Genomic DNA, 27,077 nt, shown 5'->3' on the forward strand with positions numbered 1-27,077 from the left:
GCTGTTTTTCTAGATGCATCTGGAATTCTTTAAAGGTCAGTAGGTGGAGTATGGGGAGTCGGGACCTAGTGGAGGTATTGTCTGAGAACAAATCTATGGTTGGTGTCGGGATGCAGCCAGACCAGAGACCGCAAAATTTAGATCATAAACATTTATTTTAAGGAATCGTTGGTGCTGAGGACTATGGTAACCCAAAGTTTGTTGTAACAACCCATCTGATTCGTTGGTGTTGTGAATCAATTTCTTGTAGAGCTGCACCCCTTCCTCAGCACGTTTAAGTAGAAAGAGGTTTGACACTTGTTTGTGGAATTTGGCTATGATTCGTACTTAATTTGGGGGTGGTGGGAATGGTGTTTGACAGTTTTAGGCCTCTGTAGGTAAAGGATATCACCAAGGAGAACCAATTTCACAATTGTAGGTTACGGTCAGGGGAATACATCTCAGAGTTCTGCTTCCACAACCATTAACCTTGGACAAAAAATCTTCACCTATATCCATCTAACAATTGCTAGGCTATGTTCCGCGCCCACCTCTTTTCCAGCTTCCCCCAACTACAATCAGTCAGAAGAAGGGTCCTGATCTGAAACGTTGCCTATCCATGGCTTCCACAGATGCTCCTGAGCCGTTGAGCTACCGCTTGTTTTCACTCAAGATTCTAGCAGTTGCGGTTCCTTGTGACTCCAACCATGGAAATTTGATGTGTTTGGTGTTAAAGGCGAGGTTAATTATTTCTAAAATTGTGAAATTTTGTTGTTAGTACTTAATTTCACCAGCTTTCATTGTTAGTTGGAGGGAAACAAGCCACGTGTCAATGATAATCCTGGTCAGCTCATCACTGAGGCAATACGGGGAGAGCTCAGGTAAGAAGGAGCAATCTGCTGGAGTTTTACTATAGACCACCCAATAGTCAGTGGGAGATAAAGGAACAGATATGTAGGTAAATTATGGGAGCATCTTTTATTTACTTTAATTTCCCCAATAATAACTTGGGCTCTCCGTGCTAGAGGCTTAGAAGGGACATAATTTGTCGGGTGTGTCCAGGAGAGTTTCTTGAAACAATCTAACCAGAGAAGGTGCCATACTTATATTGGAAAAATCGGGCCAGGTGATTGGCATTTCAGTGAGCACATTTGGTGTGCGATGATCATAATTCCGTAAGTTTTATGGTGGGGTATGAATAAGGACAAAACTGGACTTTGGGAGAAAGTGCCAACTTGGAATCAATTGGGAGCAGCTGTTGGGTATCTGAAGATAGACACAAAATGCTGGAGTAACTCAGCAAGACCGGCAGTATCTCTGGAAAGAAGTAAGAGGTGACTTTTCGGGTCAAGACCTTTCTTCAGAGAGAGTCGGGAGAGGGAGACTAGAGATATATACAGGTGATGTGTGAAAATGACAGATCAAAGCAGATGCTAGTCAAGGAAATGTAGAATTGTTAGCTGATGGGAAATGACAACGAGGCATATAGACAGTAAAATTAATCAGGACAGTGAAACTAGTCGGAGAACTAGGGTGGGAGAGCGACAGAGAGAGGGATGCACGGGGTACTTGAAGTTAGAGAAATCAATATTCATACCACTGGGTTGCAAGCGAAATGTGAGGTGCTGTTCCTACAATTTGCATTGGGCCTCTTCTGACAGTGGAGGCTCAGGACAGAAAGGTCAGTATGGGAGGGGGAATTAAAGTCTTTAGCAACTGGATGATCATGTAGGCCTAGGCGGACTGAATGGAGGTATTCAGCGATTACTGAGCGATCGCCGAGCCTGCACTTGGTCTCGCCGATATATAGGAGTCCACACCTGGAACAGCGGATACAGTTGATGTTGGAGGAGATGCAAGTGAACCTTTGCCTCACCTGAAAGGTCTGTCGGGTTCCTTGAACAGTGTCGAAGGAGGTATATGGACAGGTGTTGCATCTCCTGCGGTTGCAAGGGAAAGTACCTGGGGAGGGAAGGGATGAGTTAACCAGGGAGTTGCGGAGGGAGTGGCCTCTGCGGAAAGGGGTGGATGGGAAGATGTTCCTAATGGTGAGATACCGTGGTAGGTGGCAAAAATGTTGGAGGACTATGCTGCATGCAACATCTGATGGGGTGAAAGGTTAGGACTAGGGGGATTCTGTCCCTGTTGTGACTGGGGGATGGGGGGAGCAAGAAAGGAGCTGTGGGTGAAGGCCTCATCTATGATGGAAGAGGGGAATCCCCATTCCCTAAAGAATGAGAACATCTCGGATGTCCTGGTATGGAACATCTCATCTTGGGCACAGATGCAGCGTAGATGGAGGAATTAGGAGTAGGGGATAGAGTCTTTGCAGGAGGCAGGGTGGGAAGAGGTGTGGTCCAGATAGTTGTGGGAGTCGGTAGGTTTGTAATAGATGTTAGTCCGTAGTCTATCTCCTGTGACAGATGGTGAGATCAAGAAACAGAAGGGAAATGTCGGAGATGGTCCAAGTGAATTTGAATGCAGGTTGGAAATTTGTAATGAAGTCTGTATGTTGGGTATCTGATATATGGGAATTGTTTAAAGACCAGCTGGTCAGAATTCAGGACTAACATATTCCTGCATGAAGAAAGACAGGATATCAAAGTTCGGTGACCATGGAAAATGAGAGATGTTATAAACATATAACAAGAAAAGGGAAGTATATGTAAGGTTTGGGAAACTTTAACTATGATTTTATAAAACTCTTGTCAGGTCTCCCTGCGACCATTGGCATTCCAGAAAAAATAATCCATCTGTCCAACACCACCCACATTCCAGGCATCATTCTGGTAAACCTTTGCTACTTTTCCAAAGCCTCCACGTCACAAAAGTGGCATCACAGGTATATAGGGTGGTAAAGAAGGCTTTCAGCACATTGGCCGTGATCAGTCAGAGTATTTAGAAATTGGGACATTGTGTTACAGTTGTGCAAGACATTGGTGAGGCCACGTTTGGAGTATTGTGTTCAGTTTTGGTCACCCTGCTATAGGAAAGATGGAAGGAGTGAAGAGAAGATTTACAAAGATATTGCCAGGACTTGAAGTCTGAACTATAAGGAGGGGCTGGCGGTTAAGGGACCGGCAGTCGAGGACAGGTGCTGGTGATCGGACGAGGACGGGCCCACGTGAGTGCCGGAGGTCGGACGGGACCTCATGGGTACCAGACGTGCCACTGAGAACAAAGGGGGACCCAGTATGAGGGGCGGGCGGTGAGAGAATGGGGACCCGACGTGGGAGGGTCGTGAGACAAAAGGGGAACCGGGTGTGGGGGGTGGCTTGTGAAGGCTGCCAAGGACACAGAGGGACCATTGGGGACTAAATGGAATACTTTGTAACTTTGTTGGCACCCCATATGTGGCCACTCATTGCATACTTGTGTATGCAAATCAAAGAATCTCACTGTGACAGGTCACATGTGATAATAACGTTTCTTTCTTTCTTTCATTCATGTATGTATGCATGTTGAGCAGGCTGAGCTTTATTCCTTGGAGTGCAGGAGGATGAGAAGTGATGTTCATAGTCATGGGAGCAGAATGAGACCATTCAGCCCATCGAGTCCAGTCCGTCATTCAATTGTGGCTGGTCTGTCTTTTTGTTTTTATAGAGGATATAAGATCATGAGAGGAATAAATAAAGTAGATGCACAGATTATTTTACCCGCAGTAGTGGAATCAAGACCGAGAGGACATGAGGTGAGGAGGAAAAGATTTAATAGGAGCCTGAGCGGTAACTTATCCACAGAGGGTGGTGAGTATATGGAACGAGCTGCCAGAGTGGGTAGTTGAGACAGGGTACCATAACCACATTTCAAAGACATTTAAACAGGTACATGGCTTGGAAAGGTTTAGAGGGATATGAGCCAAACGCGGGCAGGTGGGACTTGTTTAGATACAGCATCTTGGTCGGCATTGGTAAGTTGGACCGAAGGGGCTGTTTCGGTGATCTGTGGCCGGCTCGTTAGCATGGATGAGTTGTTTCCGTGCTGTGTGGCTGTATGGTTAACGCGTGTAGTTTAACAAAAGCGCCGATAAATTTGGTGAGAACTCTGATTTATTTTTGCACTCTATTGGGAATCTGTTCTTTGGGGGTACATGCAAGAGGCAACGCATCGACGTGGAGCGTGTTCATGCGTCTAATGAATAGTGGATAAAATGCAAGGCGGCCGGGATCGGATGCAGGGGACACGCTTCAACCACATTTAAACATACTTGCGCCAGCAGAACCTCTCCCCGACCACCCACCAAACCCTGCCTGGAGTATCGGTCTCGAGTGTGCTTGCTGTCGGTCTGTTTCCTTCTCTGGAGCCCCTGGTCGGAGGAAGCCGCGGAAAGCGTGGGATGGGCACAGGGAAGAGAATTCTGTCCCGAAATTGTCAATGTGCTTCCTGGCCCCTCTGCAACTGGGCCCGCTCTAACTTGTTGGTGTCGGCCCGGACCAGGACGTCAGTGCCGGGCACTCGGTCTGGGTCTGGTGGGGAGATGCGCGGGTCCCGATGACCTGGAGAGTGAGCCGGGGCGCGGCTGCGAAGAACGTGTGGAGTTAAGGCAGTGTTTGTTCGCACCTTTTACATTCAACACGCTGTACAGAAGGGAGCGCACACAGCCCCCCCCCCCTCCGCCAGTCTGTGAATGCCGTCCGACACCAGTCAACGGGCAAATACTCCAGCATCTGCAGTAAACAAAAGCAGCTGGAGGAACTCAGCAGGACAGACGGCAACTGCAGCTCCTTGCGATTCCAATATCTGTCCGAGTAAAAGTTTCAGTCTCACACCAAACAATTCCATGCGGGAATAACATTGTTGTCCGTGGCCCGGTTTAAAGAAGGGTTCCGACCCGAAACATCGACTGTCCATTCCCTCCACAATGTCGTCTTACCCGCGGAGTTCCTCCAGCACTTTGTTTTTGGCTCTGTTGGAAGCAGTAGGAGTCTGTTTACAGTAATGTTGTCCCACGGCGCCCCGGTCAGCAGACATTACCGATGCTCACACGTCCCCGTGTCCGCACCCTTACTCTGGTGTTGTGCTTCTGTCCCCGCCCTCCCGCTGTTCATTTGCAGTCTCTGGTCTGAAGGTGCTTTAACCCAGCCTCCGGAGAGCTCCGTCTACAGCTCCTCGCCGGCTCCGCCGCTATCATTGAGCAGAAAAGTGCGCAGACGACCGGCAGTCTCGCTTCAGAGAACTCGCCTGCACGGAGTCTGCCTCGTCCCCCGCCGGGTCCGAACAGTACAGCGCTGCTAGGACACGGAAAGGAAGAGTTACTGCCCATTCCACCTCGTACAGAGCAGCAATCCCACCGCCTGATCTACAGAACTCCCCCCCATCCTGTGGACGAGCCCCTCCATCTTCCCTCACGCCTTACTCTCGCTGGATCACGACGGCAGCCAAAGGGGACAGCTGCCCGACCAGCCCCCGCCCCCGCTCAGCCCCAGAGGAGACAGATGTTGGCGCATCCCCGCTCAATCCCCCAGTCTGGCCTCTCAAAGCCTGTGCCCAGCCCGTGGAGTCAGGGTCAGGGTCCCCGAGTTCGGGGTGGGGGTCCTGCCCAATTCACGGCCCTAGGGGTTCTTCACATTAACAAAGGTCTGGAAGCACAAAATGATGAAAATGAAAAATTATCAGAAAAGGATGATTGTTCGGAGAGGGGCACAGTGGTAGAGTTCCTGCCTTACACTGGTTCGCCCCTGACCTCGGGTGCTGTCTGTCTTTTCCCTGTGGCCGTGTGGATTTCCTCCCGCACTCCAAAGACTTACAGGTTCGTGGGTTAATTGGCTTCGGTAAATTGTACCCAGTGTGTAGGATAGTGTTAATGTAAGTGGTGACCGCTGGTCGGCATGGACAGAAGGGCCTGTTTCCGCTCTTAAAGGATGGATGCCCGATGAAGGGTAGAAGGTTGGGAATGGCTCAGTTGAAGGGAGCGGGGTGTCTCCACGAGTTTCTGTTGCAACCTGTGGTTCCTCTGCACTGGACCAGTCAGTGGGACGGAAGCCACGGGCTGAGTTAAACCCTGGCCTGAAACCTGACAGCGTCCTTCGTTGGATTGGACGTTGTAGAATCGGTATTGGTAGAACTGCAAAATCGCCAAGGGCAGAAAAAGTTTGTTGGAGTTGTATACAGACCACCAAACAGCAGTAGGGAGGTTGTGGATAGCATCAAGCAGGAAGTTAGGGATGCGTGTAGCAATGGTACAGCAGTTATCATGGGTGACTTCAATCTACATATAGATTGGGCCAACCAAATTGGTAGCAGCGCTACCTAGAATGTATACAGGATGGTTTTCTAAACCAATATGTAGAAGAACCGACTAGAGGGCAGGCCATCCTGGACTGGGTATTGTGTAATGAAATAGGATTAGTTAGCGATCTTGTTGTGCAGAACTTCGTGGGCAACGGTGACCATAATATGGTGGAATTCTGCATTATGATGGAGAATGACACGGTTAATTCAGAGACTAAGGTCCTGAACTTAAAAAAGAGGCTTTGAAGGTATGAGATGGGAATTGGCAAGGATACAATCAGAGACAGGTGGATTTATATTGGGGAACAGGGAAATGGCCAGTGGATGTGGTGTATCTGGACTTTCAAAAAGCCTTTGACAAGGTCCCACACAAGAGATTTGTGTGCAAAATTAGAGCACATGGTATTGGGGGTAGGATATTGACATGGACAGAGAACTGGTTGGCAGACAGGAAGCAAAGAGTAGGAATTAACGGGTCCTTTTCAGAATGGCAGGCAGTGAATGGCAGGGTGCCGCAAGGCTCGGTGCTGGGACCCCAGTTATTTACAATATATATTAACGATTTAGACAAGGGAATTAAATGTGACATCTCCACGTTTGCAGATGACACAAAGCTGGGTGGCAGTGTGAGCTGTGATGAAGATGCTATGAGGCTGCAGGGTGACTTGGATAGGTTGGGTGAGTGGGCAGATGCATGTCACATGCAGTATAATGTGGAAAAATGTGAGGTTATCCACTTTGGTGGCAAGAACAGGAAGGCAGATTATCATCTGAATTCTTTCAGATTATGAAATAGAGAGGTGCATTGAGATCTGGGTGTGCTTGTACATCAGTGACTGAAAGTAAGCATGCAGATACAGCAGGCAGTGAAGAAAGCTAATGGCATGTTGGCCTTCATAGTGAGAGGATTTGAGTATAGGAGTAAGAGGTCCTACTGCAGTTGTACAAGGCCCTGGTGATACCGCACTTGGAGTATTGTGTGCAATTTTGGTCTCCTAATTTGAGGAAGGACATTATTACTATTGAGGGAGTGCACCGTAGGCTCACTGGGTTAAATCCTGGGATGGTGAGACTGACATATGGTTAAAGAATGGGTCCCGCCATCTTCATTGTGGGCCGAAGGGTCTGTTCCTCTGCTGTACTGTTCTATGTTCTAAATGACATACTACAGTCAAATTTGACAACATCCACTGCCCTTCCCTTATCGAGAACCTTTCTCAACTCCTCAAAAATCTCAACCTAGTTCATAAGACATGATCTCCAGTGGCATAGCCATTCTGGCTGTCCTTAATTAGCCCATACTCTTTTAAATGTGAGCAACTCATATCTTGAAGAATTCTCTCCAATAGCTTCCCCACCATTGATGTAAGACTCACCAAAAATTTCCTAGATTATTTCTACTTCCCTCTTTTAACAATGGAACAACATTGGCTTCTCTCCAGTCCTCTGAGACCCCATCTGTGGCTAGAGAAGATGCAAAGATCTTCGCCGAAGGCTCTACAATCTCCTCCCTTGCTTCTCTCAATAATCTGGGATGAATCCATCAGACCCTGGGGATTTATCCACCTTAAAGCGGCGCAGTGGTAGAGTTGCTGCCTTACAGCGCCTGAGACCCGGGTGCAATCCCGACTACAAGTGCTTGTCTGTACGAAGTTTGTACATTCTCCACGTGACCTGTGTGTGTTTTCTCTGAGATCTTCGGTTTCCTCCCACAGTCCAATGATGTACAGGTATGTAGGATCATTGGCTTGGTGTATGTGTAAAATTGCCCCTAGTGTGTGTAGGATAGTGTTAGTGTGCGGGGATCACTGGTTGGTGTGAACACGGTGATCTGAAGGGCCTGTTTCCGCGCTGCATTTCTAAACTAAACTAATGCTCTTCAGGAACCCCAACACCACCTCTTTCTTGATCTCAAACTGTCCTCGCATATTAGTTTTCTCCCCCACTGGTCTCACTTTTCTCCATGTCCTTCTTGCTGAATACACATAAAAAGTACTCATTTAGTATCTAATCTACATCCTCTGACTCCAAGCATAAAATGCCTCAATTACCCTTCAGTGATTTTACCTTCTCCCTAATTAACCTCTTCACATTTCACGGCTCATTTTGGCACTTCTAATTGCCTGCTTGAATTCTGCTCTGCTTGCTTTGTATTACTCAAAGGGAGGGGAGAAATAGGTGCAACTTCAGGTGGGGTGCAGTGGAGAGTTGGGGGGTAAAAGAAAAGGGGGTGGGGAAGAAGGGAAGGGGGTGGGGGAAAGAAGTGGGCGGCTAGCTACCTAAAATTGGAGAATTCAATGTTCATACCATTGGGTTGTACCGAACTTGCACCTATTTCTCCTCTCCCCTTCTCTTCCACCTTTATTCCTTCTTCTAACTTCACAATTCGTAACTCTCGCACTTTCTACCTTTTCATCTCTTGCCTTTGTCCAACCATCTGCCCATCAAATCCCCCCTCACCTATATCCACCTATTACTTGCCAAGCATTGTCCTGCCTCTCCTCTCTTCCAAGTTTCTCCCCCCCCCTCCACAGTCAGCCTGAAGAAAGATCACAACCCAAAACATCACCTATCCATATTCTCCAGAGATGCTGCTTAATCCGCTGAATTATTACAGCAGTTTGTGTCTTTTTTTGTAAACTAGCAATTTATAAACTTCCATTTACTTTGATTTGTACAAATCTTTAATTGTTAGAGATGAGGATGGGAGGAGATGCCTCATGCTTACTTGGACATTCAACCTCATGGGTGATCTAACAATTCACAGGTAGAGAGCCCTGTCGAAACCTGGGGACAACCAGTACTTAAGTATTAAAATGGAAATACTTCCATTTTAGTAACACTTAAGTGTTACTCTGGTGGTCTGAAGAAGGGCCTCGACCGGAAACGTCACCCATTCCTTCTATCCTGTGGTGCTGCCTGTCCCGATGAGTTACTCCAGCATTTTGTGTCCATCTCAATTTTCTCTGTTGTTTACTTACTGAAAAGTCTAATAAATCTAATGCACGCAATTATTCAGCCAGTACACCACAATTACTTGCTTTCACTTTCACCATTTCCCTAACAATGAGCTCCAGTGTTTGTTCACAACAAATTTTCGGCTTACTGGCTGGCACTTTTCAGCCCTCTGCTCACCTGAACAACATTGCTACAAAAGCTTAATTTCATCAGAAGGAGTCTCCGGAATCATCCCGAGTCCCCAATCCCATGCGCATTGTCGGGTCCCGACTCTCCCACCTCCTGCCTCCACTCTTGGCCTACCCGAGTCAGCAGCTCCCACGATGGCCTCACCTGCTCCACTGGAGTTTTTTCACATCATAGCCAAAGTATCGTCCTCTCGACAACCACTACACCAAGATGCAGCCGCGGACTGCGATCGACATGAAGCCGAACTTCCGCAAAGCACTCGGGTGACAGTGGGGCAGTTCTGGTGGGTACGGAGGGGACATTAAACACCCCAGCAGGGACTGATTGGATTAGCTCCAAAATGAAGCTTTCTCAAACAGACCTATTAATTAGTCCTAGGATCACAGACAAATCAGAGACAGAGTGTCCCATCTCTGCAGTTCCCAGCTGTTTCCAACAGTATAAGGAGCTGGAGGGAAGTCTCCTCTTTCCCTCTCTCTCCCTCCCTCCCTCCCTGCTCTTGCACCTTTATCTCCCCAACTTCCTCCCTTTCCCCTCTCCCCTTCGCTCCGCCCTCCTCTCTCCTTCCCTTTCACCTCTCTTCCCCTCCCGCCATCTTCTCTCGGCTCCCTTGCCCCTCATCATCCATCTTCTCGGCTCCTCCTCTCCCCTCTCGCACTCCTCTCCTCTCTCCCTACTCCCCGGCCCTCCTCCACACTTCTCCCTCCCCCTCCCTCCTTACGGTTGCTGTGCTCCACCTCCGCAGCAAGTTGGGAGCTTGCGATGTGATGCCAGAAGGCGCTTCGAGGGAGAATTGTGCTCGGGGGGCAGGAAAAGTGCTCCGGTTCCGTCGATCTGTTTAACAGCTGCAAAACACAACACACAGGTGGCTGACCCTGATCCTTCACGCGTTCACAGGACGACCTTATTCCTCCGGTATCGGCATCAGTCTCCCATTTGATGAATTGCTGAGTTTGGCCAGACTGGATCTCACCTTCCGGTTCGATCCCGGCCTGAACCACTTCATCAGCAGCTTCAGGACCTGTGATAAGTTACACCACCCCCGTCACAAAGAGTGCCCAGCCCCTCTCCCACCTGGCCCTGGGCAAAGTGGGATTGGACTGTGGGACGATACACCAATCAAGGCAACTGGTAGGTGTAATTGTGGGGGTACTGAGTGGTGTGAATGAGGGGTGCCAGACTGGGTGGGGATCTGGGCAGGTGAGTAGGGGGATTGATGTGAGAACTTAGCATGAGATCAGGATCAGAGCAGGAGATGCAAAGGGAATGGTGAAATACTGACCAGAAGATGAAAGAAAGTGAGTGCACAATTAGTCCAAGGGCTTGTGGAGGGAACAGAGTCAGACAGGAAATCCATAGCGAAAGGGCAGAGAGAGTAACAGCAAAAGGGACCATCTCGATGAGGCTTTTCTTTTCCTTGTGTGTGTGGAAAGAAAAGATTTAGAGGGATATTGGCCAAATATGAGTAAATGGGACTAGCTTAGATGGGACATCTTGGCCAGCCTGTTTCCGTGTTGTATGTTGACTTACAGCACCACTGAAGTTGGACACGGAAAAGGGTGGAAGATGGTGGGGGTGTAAAAATATTCTGGGTGCGAATAGAGGAAAGCCTCCCATTATTCCATCCACTGGCATCTTGTTCGGCATGGGCAAGTTGGGCCGAAGGGCCTGCGTCCATACTGTATGACTCTCATTCTGCCATTCCTTAGCCTATTGGCCAGTTGATCAAGACAGTCAGAACCTTTTTACACAGAGGGTGGTGAGTGCCTGAAGGCGCTGCCAGGGACGGTGGTTGAGGCAGATATGTCAGTGGCACTGAAGAGACTTTTGGATAGATATATGGATATGCAAGAATGGAGGGATATGGATGATGAAAGACAGTCTTTGCATCATGTTCAGCACAGGCATTGTGGGCAGGAGGCCCTGTTCTTGTGCTGTACTGTTCCATGTTCTATGTCCACCGATTTTAGTATAGATGGACTGAAAGGTCAACATGGGCATGGTGGGCCAAAGTACCTATTTCTGTGGTCTACGACTCTAGGGAGTCATTGTAGATCCTAACTGGTCAAATTAGTAGAAGCCAATTTAATCCAAATGAGAGGGAGCAGATTTAGAACTGATTCAGTGGCAGGGTGGAAACATCCAACACGAGAGGGCACAGCAATAAGATGAGAGGGGGAAGGTTCAAAGGAGATGCTGAGGGAAAGCTTTTTACACATAGAGTGGTGGGGGCCTGGAACGCACTGCCAGGGGTGGTGGTGGAGGCAGATAGGATAGTGGTGTTTAAGAGGCTTTTGCATAGGCACATAGAAGTACAGGGAATAGAGGTATAAGGAGCATTACAAGCAGGCAAGATTAGTTAAACTTGGCATCATGTTTGGCACAAACTATGCTGTACGGTTCTCTTTTTAAAACATTCCAATTTCTGTACTCGATACCCTGTTAATGAAGGCCAATGAGCCAAAAGCCTTCTTGACCACCCTATCTACCTGTGACAACACTTTCAAGGAAAAATGTACCTGCATTCCTAGATTCCTCTGCTCCATAACACTCCCCAGAGCTCTGACATTACCTGTGAAGGTCCTGCTCTACTTTTTCTTGCCAAAATGCAACACCTCACTCATCTGCATTAAACTCTATTCAAAATTCTTTAGTGTACTTGCCCAAGATCCTGTGTAATTTTTGACAATGCATCTTTGCTATCTATGATACCACCCACTATATTGTCATCTGCAAGCTTAGTGTTCATGCCTTGTACAGTGCATTCAGAAAGTATTCACCCCCCTTTACTTTTTCCACATTTTGCTATGTTACAGCCTTATTTTAAAATTGATTAAATTCATTTTTTTTAATCATCAATCTACACATAATACCCCATGATAAAAAAGCAAAAACAGATGTTTAGAAATTTTTGCGAAGTAATTAAAAATAAATAACTGAAATATCACATTTACATAAGTATTCAGACCCTTTACTCAGTACTTTGTTGAGGCACCTTTGGCGGTGATTACAGCCTCAAGTCTTCATGAGTATGACGCTACAAGCTTGGCACACCTGTATTTGGGTAATTTCTCCCATTCTTCTCTGCAGATCCTCTCAAGCTCCGTCAGGTTGGATGGGGAGCGTCAATGCACAGCTATTTTCAGGTCCCGCCAGAGATGTTCGACCGGGTTCAAGTCCGGGCTCTGCCTGGGCCACTCAAGGACATTCACAGATTTGTCACGAAGCCACTCCTGCGTTGTCTTGGCTGTGTGCTTAGGGTCATTGTCCTGTTGGAAGGTGAACCTCCGCCCCAGTCTGAGGTCCAGAACGCTCTGGAGCAGGTTTTCTTCAAGGATCTCTCTGTACTTTGCTCCGTTCATCTTTCCCTCAATCCTGACTAGTCTCCCAGTTCCTGCCGCTGAAAAACATCCCCACAGCATGATGCTGCCATTACCGTGCTTCACCGTAGGTATGGTATTGGCCAGGTGATGAGCCGTGCCGCCTGCCATTCAGGCCAAAGAGTTCAATCTTGGTTTCATCAGTCCAGAGAATCTTGTTTCTCATGGTCTGAGAGTCCTTTAGGTGCCTTTTGGCAAACTCCAAGTGGGCTGCCATGTGCCTTTTACTGAGGAGTGGCTTCCGTCTGGCCACTACCATAAAGGCCTGACTGGTGGAGTGCTGCAGATATAGTTGTCCTCCTGGAAAATTCTCCCATCTTCACAGAGGAACTCTGGAGCTCTATCAGAGTGACCATTGGGTTCTTGGTCACCTCCCTGACCAAAGCCCTTCTCCCCCGATTGCTCAGTTTGGCCGGGCGGCCAGCTCTATGACGAGTCCTGATGGTTCCAAAGTTCTTCCATTTAAGAATGACGGAGGCCACTGTACTCTTCAGGATCTGCAATGCTGCAGAAATTGTTTTATACCCTTCCCCAGATCTGTGTCTCGACACAATCCTGTCTCGGAGGTCTACGGACAATTCCTTCGTCTTCATGGCTTGGTTTTTGCTCTGACATGCTCTGTTAGCTGTGGGACTTTATATAGACAGGTGTGTGCCTTTCCAAATCATGTCCAATCAATTTAATTTACCACTGGTGGACTCCAGTCAAGTTATAGAAAAATCTCAAGGATAATCAATGGAAACAGGATGACCATAAACTCAATTTTGAGTGTCATAGCAAAGGGTCTGAATACTTATGTAAATGTGATATTTCAGTTATTTCTTTTTAATTACTTTGCAAAAATTTCTAAACACCTCTTCTCACTTTTTTATTATGGGATATTGTGTGTAGATTGATGATTAAAAAAATGAATTTAATCCATTTTAAAATAAGGCTGTAACATAGCAAAATGTGGAAAAAGTGAAGGCGTCTGAATACTTTCTGGATGCACTGTATATTCTCATCCAAATCGTTGCTATGAACCCCAAACAGTAATGGTCCCAGCAATGATCCCCGAAGATCCACTCTGGTTAGAGGCCCTCACTCTGAATAACAACCTTCCACCATCACAATTTAGAAGGATGAGAGGAAATCTTATCGAAGTGTATAAGATTATTAAGGGGTAGGACACGTTAGAGGCAGGAAACATGTTCCCAATGTTGGGGGAGTCCAGAACAAGGGGCCATAATTTAAGAATAAGGGGTAGGCCATTTAGAACTGAGATGAGCAAAACCTTTTCAGTCAGAGTTGTGAATCTGTGGAATTCTCTGCCTCAGAAGGCAGTGGAGGCCAATTCTCTGAATGCATTCAAGAGAGAGCTGGATAGAGCTCTTAAGGATAGCGGAGTCAGGGGATATGGGGAGAAGGCAGAAACGGGGTACTGATTGAGAATGATCAGCCATGATCACATTGAATGGCGGTGCTGGCTCGAAGGGCCGAATGGCCTCCTCCTGCACCTATTGTCTATTGTCTATTGTCCATGATGCCAATTATCCAGTCGGCTAGCACTCCCTGGATCCCATGCATTCCAACCTTCCGGAGCAGCTGACCATTATCTAAAGCCTTGCTGGTCCATATAGACAATGTCTATGGCTTTCCCCTCACCAATCTTTTTAGTTGCTTCTTCAAAAAACTCATAGTCGTAAGACACAATCTCCCATGTACAAAAACCATGCTGACTATCGCTAATCTGCACCTGTCTGTCCAAATGCATACATATTTTATCCTTCAGAATCCTCTCCAGTAACTTGCCTACCATACATATTGCCTACCACAGATGGCTCACTTGTCTATAGTTTCCAGGCTTTTTCTTGCAGACCTTCTTAAATAGAGGTACAACATTAGCCACTCTCGTCTTTCCGTTCCTCACCCATGCCTAATGATGATTCATACATTTCATCCAGGGCTGCTGTAATTTCTTCGTTAGCTTGCTACGGTGTCCTGGAATATATCCGATCAGGCCCGGGAGATTTATCTATCTCCATACGTGTTAGGACATCCAGCACCTCTCGACCGTAATACAGAATATCCTCAAAACATCTCCATTACCTGTCCTAAGTTCCCCAGTACTTGGGGCAGTATCTGGGGAATTTCACTGTACTTGTGCATTTTACAACAAACTCGACTTGACTTGACATGAAAGCAAAGGGCAGAAGGTTCAGCAGGTTCTGAGGTGAAGTATTTTCCCCAGGCTTTAAATGGTCACATTTAAATGGTCTACAGAGAGAATGGTGACTGTGCTGGAGGATGGGATTGGGGTGAAGACCCATCGCGTGATGCAGACAGGAGGCGCGGTATGGCCCCGGCTCACCTGTCCTATTATTGTAAGGACGCGGAACGCCAGCAGTGTCACCCTGAGGAACCCGCCCACGCCGTGCGTGCCTCTGAGCTCCAGTATTTACCCGCATGTTGTTCTCCACCTCCCTCAGCGCGAGCTTGTGCCTCTCAGCTATCGACAGGGTTGCTGTGTGAACTCGCTGGTAAATCTCCTCCCCCTCGCGAGTCTGAAAGGTGAAGACCCCCTCGCCTGTGTCACACAACCTGCGGACAGTGCCAGGTGTTAACCTGTGACAGCGAGGAATCGGGAGGGAGGGGAGAGAGAGGGAGAATGGGGTGGGGGAATGGGGAAGGCAAGCCGGAGGAGTGAGGGAGAGGGAGAAGAAGATACTTAGGGATAGGTGAGGGGAGGTTGAGAGAGAACAGTAGGAGTGGAAGGGGGAGAGGGAGGGGGGTGGTAGACTAGGATAGGAAGGGGAAAGTAGGGTAGGAGGAATTAAGAGGTGCCGACGGGGGAGGGGGGTATCCTCTCATCGTAGCAATGAAACTTAAGAACAATTTCCACACTGCTTTCCCCTTGCACTCCACAAATCACTACCCAAACATCCCACCCTCTCACATCCTCTTCCCAATATCCCTCCCTCCCTCATCCTCCATTCTACTCTCTCACATGCTCCCTCCCTTATCCTCCCCTCCCACATCCACCCCGGTCTGGAGCAGTCTATTCTCCCTCCCCTCCCATGTGCACATGTCCTTCAACTGTCTCCTTTGTCTCCACATCTACCCTCTCCTTATCGCAACGGTCCTCTCTGATCTTTATCCCTCTCCACACCCCCTTTCCGCCACCGCGCTTCTCTTTGCTCCCCCGCCCCAACCTCCCCCACTGTCCTCGACCGTCCAGAGGAACTCACCGTCCAGTCTCAAAGGTGAAGCGAGTGGTGTCCCGTCCGTACCTCCGCAGGGAGCTGAGAGGCCAGGTGAGCAGCTTGGTGCGGGTGTTATGGATGTCCCAGAGATAGATATTGTCAGTGGTGATCTGCATCATACACTCGCCATAAATGTCCAGTATCGGGCACGGGATGAGGTAGACATTAAAACGCTCTGCAGGGATCAAGAGGGAAGCACTTAGGGCAGCAGGAGCTGATGCGCATGGCGAGGACGAGGCCTGGCATTTCCCGGGCATTGGATTGTCCTGTCAGGTTGTGCAGAACTGCAGAGCAGCCCACACACACGGTAGCGCAGCGGTAGAGTTGCTGCTTTACAGCGAATGCAGCGCCGGAGACTCAGGTTCGATCCTGACTACGGGTGCTGTACTGCAAGGAGTTTGTACGTTCTCCCCGTGACCTGCGTGGGTTTTCTCCGAGATCTTCGGTTTCCTCCCACACTCCAAAGACGTACGGGTATGTAGGTTAATTTGACTGGGTAAATGTTTTTAAAAAATTGTCCCCAGTGTGTGTAGGATAGTGTTAATGTGCGGGGATCGCTGGGCGGCGTGGACTTGGTGGGCCGAAAAGGCCTGTTTCCGCGCTGTATATATATGATATGATATGATATGACAAGCGGGTGCTGAAAGCCCCAGTGTTTAGGTGAGGGAGAAGTCCAGCCAACGTTTCATGTCACCCTGGATCAGAACTAGAACAGGCCAGAGATAAGATGCAGGGAAGGGGTGAACGAAGGCTTTTAATGTTTTGGGTGACAGGGGCAATAGAGTAAAGGGCCTGTCCCAGTTAGGCGATTTTAAGGCGACTGCCGGTGACTAGGCTGTCACCGAACGTTCGCCGGGGTGTCGTGGACATGATCATGAAGAGTCTTCAATAAATCGTAGCGGATCTCGGCGCGTCGCGGGAAAATTTCCAGATAGAAATTTCTCGGCGACAGCTGGCTTGTCGCCAGGTATCGTAGCTTATTGCGGGCGCTGTCGCATGCTGTCCCTGGGTTTGCTAGGTTGTCGCAGATGCATTTAGAAGCACGTAATATTAAATTAAGAAAAGGCATTTGAAGATACCAGAAGATAGTTTTGTTTAACCAATTTATTTACCGTCAGGACATTTGGCAGGTAGATTGGAGGGGAGAGTTTGATGGTCAGGTAAGCTTGGGAATTTTGCGATGTTTCCCAAGACGGTGTAATCTCTTAGCCAGGTGCTAGTTTCACAAAAAAGGTAACTTGTATCGACCTGACTCTGCATTGTCGTAGGGTAAAAGAAAATTTTGGCGATCTGCTACGACTTTGACAGTCGCCGGCAGTCGCCTAAAAAATCGCCTAAGTGGGACAGGCCCTTTACTGCCTTACAGCATCAGAGACACAGGTTCAATCCTGACAATGGATGCGATCTGTACGGAGTTTGTACGCTCTCCTTGTGACTGCATGGGTTTCCTCATCGTGCTCCGGTTTCCTCCCACGTTCCAAAGACATGCAGGTTTGTAGGTTACTTTTCTTCTGTACATTGTCCTTAGTGTGCAGGAAAGAACTAGTGTACGGGTGATTGTTGGTCGGTGTGGACTCGGTGAGCCGAAGGACCTGCTTCCACACTGTATCTCTGAACAAAATTTAATTAGAAGCTGGTGGGGACAAAGACATTGCTGGAGGAGGTAATAGGGGGAAGAAGGCAGATTCTTGGACAGGAGCGAAGAGCAGGACGATGGATGAAGATAACAAAGAGAAAGCAGAACCAGGGAGGTGGACTGTGAGGACCGAGTCTGCATTGTGTGAGGTGAAGATAGGACAGGTTTGCAGTGACTTGGGCTAGGCGCAAGGTTATTGAATTGGTCGGCATGGACGAGCATATGTATGTACTGTACATCTCTGTTACTCAATGATTATAAAACGCTGATTCTGGGTCAGACAGTGGAAGACAGGTGCATCTTCAAAGTATGAAAAGAGTAATGGTCACCATCCATCACTTGCCCTATCAGAGAGGCAGGGTGCTCCCTCTCCACTCAATGTTGGGGCCCTTGGACACAGTTGAGAACTGGTCCCAGTCCAGTTCTGCGACACCACCAGAACCACACTACAGTCTCACCTGTCCTCAGCCTCAACTGCACTCTTCCCTACCCTACCCTTCCCTACTCACCCATGTCCCCCCAGCCCCCACTCCCCTCGCTCCCTCCGGTGGCTTCTCGTCTTCTCCACTAAATTTACTCTCCACTCTGCCCCATCCTTTGCCCATCCTTCATTTCCTCCCTTGCTCTCATTCTCATCTATCCTCACTGTTGGTCACTCCCCTCCCTGCCCCCTTCCCTTCGGTCCTCCACACTTCCTCCTCCTCCCTCCCCTTCCCCTCTATTCCACAATCAATCCTGCCCTTTCATCTCTATTTCCTCTCCCCTTCCCTTCACCGTTCCTTTTCAGTCCCATCCCCTATTTTCCCTCCCTCCCTCCCACTTTGCCTCATCGCCTTCCTCAGCCACCATTCCACTCTCTCCAATTCTCCTCCCCTCCCCTATCCCCCTCCCATTGTCTCCACTCTCCCCTCCCCTCCCCCACTAACCACCCATCTCTCCTTACTTTCCCCTCTCACTTTCCCTCTTCAATCTATCCTTTCCACTTCCATCCCTCTTCATCTCCTCTCCCCCCACACCACCATTTCCCACTCCTTTCCCACTGCATCTCTACTTTCCTCTCTGTCCCCGCCTTCCTTCTTGCACCCCCCTTTCCTCTCCTCTTCTTTGCCTCTATCCCCTCCTCTATATCCCAACCATCTCCACCTCCCTTCTCCTACACTTTACCACTTACCCAACGTCCGTCTGCCTCTGCCCTCCCCTCCTCTCTAACTGTTCCTTTCCACTTACCTCTCTCCTTCCCCCTGCCACTGCTACTCTTTCCCATCACACATATGTTCACACACACATATGCACACAACAGATGTCTCACCCTTCTGTTCACATACAACGCCGGCAGCCAGCAGATCTGGTTCTCCGAGACTGATGTCGTTTAGTCGGGCCCCCAGGCATTCAATAGAAAGGATTTTGTACCATTCCTCAGCATCGAGCTCTGAAAATGACACACAGTCTGTGAGAAATAGTCTAACTCTGTCAAACCAATGAACGTATATATTCAATGCCTGTGACATAATGCCAGTGACATAATGCCAGGGTCAATCACTGCCAGACTGGTCACTCACTGCCAGGGACACAGTCCAGGGACATTCACCACCAGGAACACACTGCCAGGGACACCCTCTGTCAACGTCACCCACTGCCAAAGTAACTCACTGCCAGGGAAGACACTACCATGGACCATCAGTGCCATCAGTGCCAGAAATATTCACTGCAGGTTTCACTCACTGCCAGGAAGCTCAGTGCCCCATGGTCACTCACACTGAGGATCACTCACTGCCAAGGTTGCTCATTATCAGCGATGCTCAGTGCCAGGGTGGCTTACTATCAGGGATAGTCAATGGCTAGGGTGCACTACGTGGGACATCCAGTGTCAGGGACACTCACTGCCACTGCCACCCATTGCCAGGATCGATCACTGACAGAGAGACTCACTGCCACAGTCATTTATCACGTGTCTCTCGCTGTAAGGGGGCACTCGCTGTCAGGGGGCACTCGCTGTCAGGGGGCACTCGCTGTCAGGGGGCACTCGCTGTAAGGGGGCACTCGCTGTAAGGGGGCACTCGCTGTAAGGGGGCACTCGCTGTAAGGGGGCACTCGCTGTCAGGGGGCACTCGCTGTCAGGGGGCACTCGCTGTCAGGGGGCACTCGCTGTCAGGGGGCACTCGCTGTCAGGGGGCACTCGCTGTCAGGGGGCACTCGCTGTCAGGGGGCACTCGCTGTCAGGGGGCACTCGCTGTCAGGGGGCACTCGCTGTCAGGGGGCACTCGCTGTCAGGGGGCACTCGCTGTCAGGGGGCACTCGCTGTCAGGGGGCACTCGCTGTCAGGGGGCACTCGCTGTCAGGGGGCACTCGCTGTCAGGGGGCACTCGCTGTCAGGGGGCACTCGCTGTCAGGGGGCACTCGCTGTCAGGGGGCACTCGCTGTCAGGGGGCACTCGCTGTCAGGGGGCACTCGCTGTCAGGGGGCACTCGCTGTCAGGGGGCACTCGCTGTCAGGGGGCACTCGCTGTCAGGGGGCACTCGCTGTCTGGGGCACTCGCTGAAGAGACAAAAATTGCCGGGGAATCAATAGATAATAGGTGCAGGAGTAGGCCATTCAGCCCTTCGAGCCAGCACCACCATTCAATGCGATCATGGCTGATCATTCTCAGTCAGTACCCCGTTCCTGCCTTCTCCCCATACCCCCTGACTCCGCAATCTTTATGAGCTCTATCTAGCATCACCACAAGGTTCACCACTCGCTGCCAGGGGGCACACGCTGTAAGGCGGCACTCGCTGTAAGGCGGCACTCGCTGTATGGGGGCACTCGCTGCAGAGACAAAAATTGCCAGGGAATCACGACAAGGTTCACCACTCGCTGCCAGGGATACTCACTGCCCGAGTCACTCACTGCCAGAAACACCCACTGGCTGAGACACTCAATGCTAGAGATACTCACTGACAGGGATTCTTGCAGCGCAGAGCATTTACTGCCAGAGATACTCATTGCCAGAGGGAATTACTACCTGGGGACACTCACTGCCAGGGGCACTCGCTGTAAGGGGGCACTGGCTGTAAGGGGGCACTGGCTGTAAGGGGGCACTCTCTGTCAGGGGGCACTCTCTGTCAGGGGGCACTCTCTGTCAGGGGGCACTCGCTGTAAGGGGGCACTCGCTGTAAGGGGGCACTCGCTGTAAGGGGGCACTCGCTGTAAGGGGGCACTCGCTGTAAGGGGGCACTGGCTGTAAGGGGACACTGGCTGTAAGGGGGCACTGGCTGTAAGGGGGACACATGGAGCACGGTAGCGCAGCAGTAGAGTTGCTGACTTACAATGCCAGAGACCTGGGTTTGATCCTGACTATGGGTGCTCTGTGTATGGAGTTTGTACGTTCTCCCTGTAACCTGCGTGGGTTTTCCCCGGGAGCTCCGGTTTCCTCCCACACTCAAGACATACAGGTTTGTAGGTTAATTGGCTTGGTAAAATTGTAAATTGTCCCTAGTGTGTAGGATAGAGCTAATGTGCAGGGATCGCTGGTTGGCACGGACTCGGTGGGCTGAAGGGCCTGTTTCTGCATTATATCTCTATCTCTAAACTAAACAAAACACTCAGTGCCAGAGACACTCACTGCTAGTGTCCTTCATTGCCAGGGACATACTCACTGGGCTAGAGGACTACAAATCTGTCACACTGATAGTTGTAAAGACCACATGGGTTAACATTCACTGGAATACACTTCCATGTTACAGATTCTTGCTGTTTTCTTCTATCCTCTCATCAACTCTCACTGGGATCTAGTTCCACGGGCATCAGCTTTCACTGGGACCCAGTTGTTCTGGGATTTACTGGGATCCAGTGACAGCAACAATCTCTGATATTTCCCAACACTTCCCTGTTCTCTGGTATAATTGACAAGTACTGCCCCTCAGCGGTGACAGAATGACCCCCTTACCCCTCCGACCCACTGATGGGATGTGCATCTGCAGGGCCTACCTGAGTCACAAGTGAAGGTGCGGGAGCTGTTGTCGTTGAAGGTGAGAGCGACCGCCTGGCGCTTGGTGTCCTTCGGTAAACGGACAACCGTCTTCACATTGCTCATCTCCGTCACCTGAGCAGAGACCAGAACAGGCAGACAGGAGAGGTTGGAATTCTCTATTGAGTGTGTGAATACGATAGTTGTGCAGAAGAGAAAAGTGAGTGAGCGAGCGAGTGAGCGAGACAGGTTGAGACAGTGAGTGGGTGAGGCAAATAGGAGAGAGAGCTATCACGGCAGTAAGAGAGCAAGTAATTGAGAAGAGATGTTAACACAATGAGGACGAGCAGCGAGGGAGGCGATTAACGGCAGAAACAGCATGAGTGACAGAATGAGTCAGTGGGAGTAGGAGTTAATGACAGAGGGAGCTCGCAAAAGAAGTAGCACCAGAGGGCGTGAGTGATAGTGGAATTCATTGATGGTGTGAGTGAGTAACACGAAAATGAGTGATAGTCGGCATAAGTGAGATAGGGTGTGCGTGACACAGTGAAGATAAGACAGAGGGAGTGCATGACGGAGGGAGTGTGTGATGGGGGAGTGATTGACAGGGGGAGTAATTTACAGAGGGACTGAGTGACAGAGCGAGTGGAAGATTAAGTGACTGACAGAGGAAGTGAGTGATGAGATAAGTGAGTGACAGAGGGATGCGGTGATAGAGAGTGTGAGTGGCAGAGGGTGTGAGTGACATAGTCAAAAATGCAGAGTGGCAGGGGATTTGAATGACAGAGGGATTGGGTACAGGGGGAAAGAGTGACAGAAGGAGAGAGTGATGGGGAGAGTGAGTGACAGAAGGAGAGAGTGACGGGGAGAGTGAGTGACAGAGAGAATAAATGACAGAGAGCTGAGTGATGGAGGGAGTGAGTGCATGAGTGATACTCAGAATTGTACAGCCAAATTTGGATCTATCTCCATCTAAAAGTTTGCAGATGACGCCACTATACCAGGGCAGTACAGTGGCACCAGGACAGCACAGTGGTGCAGTGGTAGAGTGATGCCTTACTGCACCGGAGACCCGGGTTGGATACTGACTACGGGTGCTGTCAGTAGGGAGTTTGTAAGTTCCCCCTGTGACTTCCCACATGCCAAAGACGTGCAGGTTTGTGGGATAATTAGCGTCTGTAAATTGCTCCTAGCGTGTCGGATGCATAACTGGGATAACAGAGAACTAATGTACGGACGATCGTTGGTTGGGCGGACTCAGTGGGCCGAATGGCCTGTTTCCACACTATCTCTAAATTAAACTAAACCACTGTGCGGGCTGAACCACGAACAATGACGAGACGGAGAACAGGAAAGAGATGGAGAACGTAATAAGGTGTCAGGACAATAACCTCTCCCTCAAGGGAGCTAGTTAGCAACTTTCGGAAGCACGGTGTACACCTCCCAATCAGCATCAATGGTGCTGAAGTGAAAATGGTTGCGATTTCCTTGACATTAATATTGCCAACAATCTGTCATGGGCCAAACACATTGAAGCAACAGCCAAGAAGGCGCACCAAAGCATCTACTTCCTCAGGACAGTAAGGAAATTCGATATGTTTCCAATGACTCTTACATATTTGTACGGAGGCACCATAGAAAGCATACTGTCAGGTTACATCACTGCTTGGTTTGGAAGCAGTTCTGTCCAAGATCACAAGAAACTGCAGAGTGTTGTAGATTAGTTCAGTCCATAACATAGAGCAGACTCCCACCATTGACTCCATCTAAACCTCATGCTGCTTCGGAAGGGCAGCCAGCATAATCAAAGACTTGTCCCAACCGGGCATACCTTTTTCTCCTTGCTCCCATCCGGCAGAAAGTACAGACGCTTGAAAGCATGCCCTACCAAACTCAGGAACAAAATCTTCCCCTTTATTATCATACTTCTGAATGACCCTTCCATAAGCTAGGGTACCGTCCGATTCACCTCTGCCACATTGTGGACTGGACTTTGTATTTGGGAATGATGCACTCCAATACTGAGAACAATATTCTGCACTCTGTACCTTCCCCTTTGCTCCATTTAACGTACTTGAGTTTGATTTGATTGTAATTCTAAATGGTATATCTGATCTGTTTGGATAACATACAAAACAAAGCTTTATATTGTGCCTCAATACATGTGACAATAATAAACCTAAACTAAAGGTAGGAAGTGAAAGAGGGAGTGAATAACTGATGGAGTGTGATAGACAGAGTGTGTAACAAATTGTGTGAGTGATGGTGAAAAAGTGATAGAGGAAACTAATGAGAGAGGGAGTAAGTGATAGAGGATTTAGTGAAAAATGGTGAGAGTGGCAGAGGATGCGAATGACAGAGGGACTGCGTGAAAGAGTGAGTGATGGAGGGCGCGAGTGACGGAGGGTGCGAAAGACGGAGGGAGGGAGTGAGGGACGGAGGGTGCGAGTGAGTGACGGAGGGAGTGAGTGACGGAATGAGTGACTGAGGGAGTAAATGAAAGAGGGTGAGAGTCGCAGACCTCTGTCTGTTCACTCAGACAGAGAGTGAGAGTGAAAAAGGGAGTTGATGAAAGAGGGAATGAGTGACAGTGTGAGTGAGTGAAGGACCTACTCAGTGAACGGTAGAACCCTGAGGAGTGTTGTAGAGCAGAGGGATCTGGGAGTACATGTACATAATTCGTTGACAGCGAAATCACTGGTAGATAGGCTGGTAAAAAGGCTTTTGGCACATTTGGCCTTCATCAGCCAGAGCATTGGGAATAGAAGTTGGGAGTTCATGTTGCAATTGTAGACGACGTTGGTGAGGGTGCATTTAGAGTATTGTGTTCAGTTTTGGGCACCATGTTATAGGAGAGATATTGTCAAGCTGGAAAGGGTGCAGAGAAGATTTACGAGGATGTTGCCAGGATTCGAGGGCCTGAGCTAACAGGAAGAAGTTGAGCAGGCTGGGACTCTCTTCCCTGGAGCGCAGGAGGACGAGGGGTGATCTGAGAGGTTTACAAAATCACGAGAGGAATAGATCAGGTAGATGCACAGAGACATTTGCTCAGAGTAGGGGAATCGAGAACCAGGGGACGTAGATTCAAAGTGAGGGGGGAAAGATTTAATAGGAACCGGAGGGGTAACCTTTTCATGCAAAGGGTGTTAGGTGTATGGAAAGTGCTGCCCGAGGAGGTAGTTGACACTGGTACTATCGCAATGTATAAGAAACATTCAGAAAGGTACATGGATTGGACATGTTTAGAGGGATATGGGCCAAATGCAGGCAAATGGGACTAGTGTAGCTGGCACATGTTGGCTGGTCTGGGCACGTTGGGCCAAAGGGCCTGTTTCCACGCTGTATGACTCTATAAGTGATGGAGGGGGTGTGTGGCATAGGGTGTGAGTGATGGAGGGAGAAACTAACAAAGGGAGTGAGTGGTAATGGGTGTAAGTAACATTGGAGGTGTGTGAGAGTGGGAGTGATGGAGGAAGTGAGTGATGAACGAGCAGCGTGACAGGAGGAGTGATTGGCAGGGAGTGCGGTGGCGTAGGGTGCAAATATCCAAGCGAGAGACTAACAGAGATTGTGAATTGTTGAAGGAATGAATGACGGACAGATTGCATGACACAGGCTGTGGGTGACCAAGCAAATGAGTGACCGAGGGAGTAAATTAAAGCGTGTGTTAGAGGTGGTGTCTGACAGAGGGAGTGAGTGACAAATGGTTGGAGTGATAAAGAGAGCAGATGACAGAAGGCGAGAGTGACCACAGGAGTGAACGACAAAGGGAGTGTGCAACAGAGGGAGTGAGTTGCTCACCGCTGAAGGGGAGAGTGACCGAAGGTGTGAATGGCAGATGATGGCGGCAGAGGGTGTGAGTGATAGAGGGGAAGGCCAGGTTGTTACAGGATCCCATCCACAACCAACACTGGCCTCAACAATTTACCTTGGGAGTCCCTTTGAGGTTGGCTGATTTCTCATCTGAATATTTCTCCAATCTCCGGGGTCCTTTGCTGGAAGATTTCTTGAAGACGAGCCAGCATCTTCGGTAGATCTGAAACGTGGGCAAAACATTGAGATTTTACTGCAGTTCTGAATGGAATATGTTTGAGGAGCACTAGCACCCCTCTCTCTGATGCCCCACCCAAAGACAAGAACAACATGCACCTACAGTATATGCATTGCTTGTACCCAGAGTGAGGTGTGTCGTCTGTACTCTGGGAGACGTGTGGCCTGTATCCAGAGTCATATGTGTCACCTCTGCCCGAGGGAGACGTACTGCTGGCATCATAGGGATGTGCACCGCCTGTATCCAAGGGAGATACACTATCTGTACTCAGTCAGGCAATGCGCCTGTACACGTGAGCGGCACTGTTTATACCTGAATAAGCAGCATTTTCTGCATCTGGAGGGTGGAACAAAGTTTGTACCTGAAGAAAGAGTACTGCCTGTACCTGGGCGAGGAGGGCCAAGGTGTGCTGCTGCCTGAGCCCCAGTGATTCTATGATGACAATAGCCGTGCTGTGGATATATAAACACCGAGAATATTGCTGACTACCAACAGGCTTCTGGGCGTTGAGTTCTCAGGAAGTGTTGGGTTCGGGCAGAAGAATGGATAATGTATTCTCAGCGCTGATCTTGAGATTTAATTCAGCATATGGAGCAACCTCCAGCTGTGATGCCTGTGGATATCTCTCCCTGGAGGCTGAACGTTGCAAAGCTTCAGACAGAAGGGAACCGCTGAACGCAGTGGCAAAGACTGGCATAGCATTGGGCTTGTGTGCTTTGTCACAGCCACGGGCAACAGGGAGAAGACAGCAGGGTGTGTGCGGGGAAGAGATCGATAGGCGTATTTTTGGGGAGGGAGAGAGAGAGCAGCTGAACCACGCTTACCCTCAGCCACCTCCTGACACCATTCCCACCCCCCAGTTCCATCTTTCCTCTCACTCTCACTTTAACCTATCTACTCTGAGGTTGTGCTTGGCACTGTGGATTTCAATGGGACAATAATGCCCAGCGATGTCACACTTACCCCCAGCTTTCTGCTCCTCATCCTCACATACCCCTGTTTCACAATGTCATTGAAATTGGAAGCCATTCTGAGGGCGAGTCTTGCAACACATTGGCTCTGCGATTTTTCTGCTTAGTCCCCGCGTGTTGGTCTCTTAGCCACGTGCTCAGTTCATGTACTACTGTCTCCACGCAACCTCCATCGTTGCCCGGCAGCCAGCTATTCAACAAAGCAAAGTAGGTTAACTGACAAAGGACTGGAATTTTCCCCACTGACCGACCGCACTTCCCCAAGTGGGCCTTGCAACTTCAACCATTTCCCACCCTCCCAGAATCTGGAGGAAATTTGCAGCTCCAGCATGAAATTCACTCTATCAACAATAGTCTTAGAGATTCATAGAATCATATAGCATGGAAACAGGTCCTTCGCCCCAACGTCCCGACCATGCCGACTAAGATTGCTGTGGTGGAGAATTCACGGGCTGACAACATTTCTCTTAATCTCATTCTGAAATGGCCTTCCC

At 49.3% G+C, this 27,077-nt stretch overlaps 2 protein-coding genes across 3 annotated transcripts in view; both read right to left on the reverse strand.

The window, feature by feature from the left end:
• Window positions 1-3,410: 3,410 nt before the first annotated feature.
• dok4 (docking protein 4) lies at window positions 3,411-26,713 on the reverse strand. Of its 2 annotated transcripts, none has more exons than XM_078400670.1 (8): window positions 26,576-26,713; window positions 25,490-25,597; window positions 21,582-21,696; window positions 18,925-19,044; window positions 15,965-16,154; window positions 15,179-15,317; window positions 10,079-10,202; window positions 3,411-5,207 (listed from the first exon to the last, which is right to left on the reverse strand). In XM_078400670.1, exons 1-8 carry the CDS (start codon window positions 26,639-26,641, stop codon window positions 5,107-5,109), a joined length of 963 nt encoding a protein of 320 aa, XP_078256796.1. In that variant the 5' UTR covers window positions 26,642-26,713; the 3' UTR covers window positions 3,411-5,106. The 2 variants fall into 2 exon arrangements, with proteins under 2 accessions (XP_078256796.1, XP_078256795.1); XM_078400669.1 differs by having other exon boundaries at window positions 3,411-5,210.
• ccdc102a (coiled-coil domain containing 102A) overlaps window positions 26,638-27,077 on the reverse strand; it is a 41,172-nt gene continuing 40,732 nt past the window's right edge. The window contains exon 10 of the mRNA XM_078400668.1: window positions 26,638-26,773. The gene's annotated coding sequence lies outside the window, so the exon portion shown is untranslated. The remainder of the gene's footprint in view (window positions 26,774-27,077) is intronic.

Source organism: Rhinoraja longicauda, chromosome 6, assembly GCF_053455715.1.
Source record: "Rhinoraja longicauda isolate Sanriku21f chromosome 6, sRhiLon1.1, whole genome shotgun sequence".
Lineage (NCBI taxonomy): Eukaryota > Metazoa > Chordata > Chondrichthyes > Rajiformes > Arhynchobatidae > Rhinoraja > Rhinoraja longicauda.